This window comes from Glycine max, chromosome 11 (assembly GCF_000004515.6).
Source record: "Glycine max cultivar Williams 82 chromosome 11, Glycine_max_v4.0, whole genome shotgun sequence".
NCBI lineage: Eukaryota > Viridiplantae > Streptophyta > Magnoliopsida > Fabales > Fabaceae > Glycine > Glycine max.
The window spans coordinates 22,233,472-22,239,668 of NC_038247.2; the positions used below are offsets into that span (position 1 = coordinate 22,233,472).

General features: G+C 31.6%; 1 protein-coding gene across 5 annotated transcripts; it reads right to left on the reverse strand.

Moving 5' to 3' along the window:
* Window positions 1–3,133: 3,133 nt before the first annotated feature.
* LOC102666794 (basic leucine zipper 6) lies at window positions 3,134–5,655 on the reverse strand. 5 transcript variants are annotated; one of them, XM_014763686.3, is made up of 5 exons: window positions 5,189–5,655; window positions 5,016–5,106; window positions 4,701–4,827; window positions 4,448–4,529; window positions 3,134–3,405 (listed from the first exon to the last, which is right to left on the reverse strand). In XM_014763686.3, the coding sequence occupies exons 1-4, from the start codon at window positions 5,356–5,358 to the stop codon at window positions 4,480–4,482; spliced, it is 438 nt and encodes a 145-aa protein (XP_014619172.1). In that variant the 5' UTR covers window positions 5,359–5,655; the 3' UTR covers window positions 3,134–3,405; window positions 4,448–4,479. The 5 variants fall into 5 exon arrangements, with proteins under 5 accessions (XP_014619172.1, XP_006591242.1, XP_040862428.1 ...); XM_006591179.3 differs by having other exon boundaries at window positions 3,135–3,399; window positions 4,457–4,529; XM_041006494.1 differs by having other exon boundaries at window positions 3,135–3,399.
* Between the last annotated feature and the right edge of the window lie 542 nt (window positions 5,656–6,197).

The following is a 6,197-nucleotide window of genomic DNA, read 5'->3' on the forward strand; positions in this document are numbered from 1 at the left end:
CTCTTGATTCTTGAATCTTGAATCTTGAATCTTGAATCTTGATCTTGATTCTTGAAGCTTGATTCTTGAATCTTGATTCTTGAATTCAACTTTCCTCTTGAATCTTGAAGTGTTCTTCAACTTTTCCTCTTGGGTCTTGAATTGTTCTTGATTCCATCTTGAACATTTAGAAATCATTCTTTGATTGACCTTTGAGCTTTTTGTCATCACCTTTGTCATCATCTTTTGTTATCATCATTGTTATCATCAAAACATCTTTGAATCATTCTTGATTCACCATGAAGCTTTGCTTCTACACCTTGCTCTGCTTTTTGATTTTGCCCAGGAGTGCAAAAGGCTAAGTGTGGGGGAATTTGATGTGTCATTATTTTCTCCTATTTCTTATCCCTTTTTGTCACCATTTTAATTACTGATAAGCCTTAATTGTCAAATTAATTATGCAGTTTTATCATTTGGGCCTACTTGACTAATTCTGTGTTTTAATTTAATTTCAGGAGAATTATAAGAAATTGGGCTGAACCGGCTTGGACTTGAAGAGAGCAGAAAATTTTATTTATCGTCCAATTTTATTTTATTTCGTTTTTGGGATGTATTTTTGTAATTGAGCCACTAGACCTTATTGGGCCCAAAAATCAGATTTGTAAGCTTTGGGGCCTAGTGACCTTTAGTGAGCCCAACTGCTAGGGTTTTAGGGGGGTCTCGTATTGTTCACGTGCATGGTACTGTTCATGTAGCAACTCCATTTTCGTTTTCTGCTTCAAATTCCAGTTTCATTTTCTGCTTCTTGTTTCCAATTGCAAATTCATTTTCGGTTTCTATTTGTAGATTCATTTTTGTTTCCGTTGTTGTTTGTTTTTGTTATGTTTGTATTTCTGTTTTTCTTTTCGTTTCTATAGTTAATGGAAGGCTGAATCTCTAGTGTAGTTTTCTCTTGAGGATTAAGCATAGCTCTTTTTGAGGTTTTGTTATTAATATTAAATTCTGATCAGTTTTTCCCCTTCACCAATTATTCTGTATTATTTGCTGATATTAATCCATGCATGCTTAATGCTTGATTAATTGTCTCTGTGCTTAATTAACATTCATGCTTAATGGACATGTGAAAGGAATTAATTGGTGTATGTGTTGCTTAATCACATAATGACAGCCTTGTGTTAATTTTCGCTTAGTAAATTAATTTCGGGTTTGATTAAGTGGTTGAACTGATTAGGGACAAATTCTCGTAACCTAGGATAAGAGACTTGCTTTTGAATCAAGGGGAAACAACATGTTTTAGTTCTGTTATCTTTTTTAATTCAAGTTTGCTTGCTATTTAGATTACAAAAAAAAAACAAACAAGCCCCCTCCCCCATTTCGTTACTATTTTATTATTATATGTTATGAACGTTTGTTTGATCATTGCTCACTGAGAGACAACCTAGGATCACTTCCTAGATACTGCATTTTAATGTTTATTTGATTCGGGTACGACTCCGATCAAATTTGACGTCGTTGTCGGGGAACAACGACAAGAAAAAATGTTGATGAACCCAAATTAAATCAAATTTGTGTTGGTTGTCAATAAAAAATACCAAGAAGCATTATAAGCATAAAATATGGCAATTACTCTGTTGTACCACATCTAACAGCAGTAAACACCAACAATTAACAATTTAATAGAATATCACTGGTCTTAATCCTAACTTAATCTTTATATTTTTTTGTCAATGCATAGCAGGCCAATGAGACGCACATAACACATAAGAGCAGAGACAAGGACGTAAGGTGAATAGGTGGCAAAAAGCCAGAAGCAATAGAAGTTATGCTTATAACATGTAAATGCATATGTTTAGATGATGATAAATAAATAAAAATAAAATTATATTTAATTGAAGTGGGTTTAGGTGAATTGATTAAACTACATTTTTTCCCCTTTAATTAGCAAACATCAATGCAATCAACACCAGAAAAGTATAACTAATCATATGATATTTGATCAAGTTGAGCATCATTCTATTGTTCTGCAAAGTAATTGATAGTAGATAGACCCAAATCAAAATTCAAATGAAAAACTTAAGGAACTGCAAAGTAACTGACAGTAGCAACAAAAACTTAAGGAACTTCATTCACAATATTTCTTCAGCAATGTTTGTTAAATTTCTTATTTTCTTCTGCAATGCTTCAATTTGTAGGTTCAAATCAACCACTATCATTGATTCTCTTGTGACAGAAGAAGGATTAGAAACTTGGTTTTCTTCTTCAACCCATTGAAAAAATTGACAGTTATCTGGGTCTGTTTGGGACAATGCACAAGTATAGAATAACCTTCCTAGGTTCCTCCTTGTTCTTGCAGTTCGAATAGCTGTATGTCTTCCATGGTGGCATTGGTGAATGGTTCTACCAGAAAATGCAGAAGAACTACCACTTGTAGACATGAGAAATCAAAGCCCACTAGGAAGAAGATGGAGTGAGGGGAGGAAAAAGATGGAGCGAGGGGGACAAATAAGACCAGGGAGAAACACACACTTAAGACTCCCCCATGTTGGAATTGAGAGGAGAGAAGCTTTAGAAACCCTAATTTGAGGAAGAAGAAGCAAGTGAAGAAGAAAATATTTGACAACTTTTTAAATTTTGCATCAAAGTCCAATCTAAAGTGTCACAATCTGGGACAATTTGCCACGTTGAATAGTCTATGTGTCACTAAAATTACCAACAATGCACCTCACTAATGGTGTTACTTTCAAATTTAACGGTGAGGACTATTTTGCAAAACTTAATGCAAAGATAAGGACTATTTTTAACATTTCAAAAAGATAAGGACTAATTTGCAAAAGGGATCAAAAGTTAGGGACCAAAATGCATATTTACTCGAATTACGCATTTCATGTTGATTAGCTTGCAATTGAATAATCTGGAATTCTCTAATCCTATTCAGTTATGCTATAAATCATTTTTGTTTTTAAAAATGTACCTTTTTGCCAACATAATAATTAACTTTTATAGTAAAGGTTCTTTTATTATTCATAAAATTTAAACCAACGAAAACTTTAGTTAGAGCAAATTAGAAGTCACATATCATTTTAATCAAGCACTCATTAAATAGGGAACCAATATTTAAGAAAACTAGAACATTAAATAATTAAGAACCCACCACATAAACAAAAGCAGTACATTTGAAATCATATTCTCCATAATTGTTTACTGTGAACCACAACAACTATATATATAGAAACACACTAGAAACAGAAACCAATCATCCAAATTTCAAGTCACATTGAAGCAATCATAAAACTGGGAAATATAATGTAAAGTGATGCCCTAATTAAGGTTTGTGGTTCAGAGCAGTTCCCCTTGTAAGATTTGTGTGAATCTCGCTTGGCTCTGATGGTATGTATGACTCAAGTGGATCTACTTCATTTGCTGCAACTTAACTCAAAATGGAAAAGTATAAGAAAATCTCAGTTGAATAGATGTGTGCATCTAGAAACTTCTACATTTTCCATGATAAATTAATTATGTTCAAACATTGTATTTTAAAATGAAATTATTATATTTTTATGAGACAAGCAATACTAGTTCATTTACAAAGACTCAAGAAAATTAAAACACGTGAGAAACCATTAAAATATAGACATAGCAATTCTTCCAAAACAATTGCATTAATTTCTTTATTTAATTACTATGATTTCAAATTTATTAGAGGATCTATTGATATCGATTATATGTGTAAAAAACCATTTTCACCAACTGAGATATGACTTTATTTTTAATGCATGCAGCATTAGTATGATATTTTTCCATAACATTATTTGATGCCGAAGATTTCATATGAAAACTATTACAAATATCTAATGATCAATTATAATTAGAGAAAAAAATATGACTAATTGAAAGAAAGCAATGAAAAACTGATAAAATACATATTTTTTAATACTTTTCTTTCTATATAAGTTGTTGAATAAAAATATAACCATGCATGCCATCAACTATTTTTTTTTTTTTTACATTAAACCAAACAAACAATGTCAATTTGAATAGAATGCATATTTGAATTAGATTAAATAACATATAGAGAGTGTGAGAGACAAAAGCAATGAACAATAAAAAAAAAAAGCATATACAGCTTAAGGTTTGCTTGTATAATTAATTTTTGTTGAGGTATACGGCTACCTTTAATAAGCTTAATAATTAGTGAAGAAATTGAAATCATTTTTGTATTGATTTAATATAAAATTCATTGCACTATTAAATTATTGTACATCTAGTTTAATTTATTTTGATAAAAAAAAGGTTCAAAGAAGCTTCCTTAACTCAAGTACAATTTCATTGAAAACAATACTCAAAACTCACATTAATTAATTATACATGAAGACAAATGATAATAGATGTTGCCTGAGTTTGAATAATAATTTGAGGTTGAAGAATAGGAAAGAGGCTCCTGTGGACCAATATATTCAAATTAACCAACCATGCTTACAATTCCTCTTGTTGCTCTATCACTTAGAGTTCTCTCTCCCTATTCACTTCACCTTTGTTCTTCTCAATTTCAGCTGAAATGAAAAATCCTTAAAATTAGTGAAATTATCTCTAATAATTCATGTTTTGCAAGTTGGGTTAATGAAACAATTGGATTTTGTGCATGCATACACATACAAACAAACAAAAAAATGCTAAAGTTAAGATAAGATGGGGATTAGAGTCAGAGAATTAACATTAATTACCATCTTCGAACATTGAATAATTCTTAAGAATATCAATTTCCTGGTACAATGTTTCTTCTTCTACTATCTGAGCTTGCCTCTTATTTTGGTACAAATCTTGTATTGGTTGTTTTTGGGCTATTTCATTCTGCATATGTATACACATACATATATAAATGAATTATAATAATACATCAACAACAATAGCTCTATCTCATTGAATAAGGTTGATCACATCATGTAGATCATACCACATCATTCAGCTAGTTTAAAATTAAATTTTCAAATAACCTTGTCAATAACATTGATTCCAAAGAAATCAATAACATTATTCACCTCAAAAGTTTTCTTTTGAATCTCCATATGGGCTAAATGATTTTTCTTCTTCTCCCTTGATCTTTGGGCAACAAATGAGTTTGACAATATTCTAAAAAGACATTAAATGGCATGCATGTAAAAAAAACCTTCTTATTGCAAGAATAAATTGAAACTCAAGTTAGATAACATACCTTCTTAATTTAGGATCCAATATTTGTTGTTCCGGATCAGGATCCATATCAGCTTTTGTATCTCCCAATTGGTCTGCTAGTTTTCTAGCAGAAAAGACAAAAGTAGGATGCAAAACTGCATTCACCGTATGAGGATTCTCTACCTTGTTATTTTCTTTAGGGTTCTCCATCTAATCTTCAGTGAAAAAAGAAAAAGCAAAAGGCATATATAAGAGCCAGATACTCACAATTTAGTTTGTATGTAGCCTCAATAAAGAGAATTATCTATTACACCCATGGCCAATTTCACCATCACCCGTAATTGCACTAGCTCTCTTAGTGTTACGGAGAGCATAGCAGCTGTTCTTATATTTGTGAAATGCAGAGTCATCAAGGGTAATTTGGGTGGCTAAATCTTCCACACCATCGCTAATATTGAGGCTGCAGTTTATTTGAAGTGCATTTGCCCTGATTCTCGTGCATATACACTCAGATTATGCTAGCTGTCTGCAAAACCACACACTTAAAATTGAACCTTATCCTTGTCAAGTTGAGGACAAAACCTTCATAAATATTGCACCCAATTTTTTAAATGACATGCCAGTTTTGATTTGTGTTTTGGTTCCCTAATCAGAATAAGAGTTTCACCTTAGTAATTTAATTGTATAATAAAAGTTTGCATTAAAAGTTAATATAAACTACTAAGATGAAACTTTAATGCTAATTAAAAAGCAACATAAAAAAATAATTTTTTTATTTAAAGTTCTATCTTCGGAAACTAATGGGTTCTAGCGAGTTTACATCTACCTGGTCTAAGAATGTTTGGTGGTGGGCCAGATGAAGAAACAATCACTAAGCAGAAGAGGAATGCAAACATGGTCCAACACTAACTTGTGGTGTATGTGTGTGCGTGTATAACATGCATGTTCTTTTCTATTTTAATGTAAATTCTTGAAGTTTACCAGAATTCATTTTTGGCATAGGTGGAGTATGATGGTGACAGAAAAAGAGTGTGGACTTCAAACTCCTT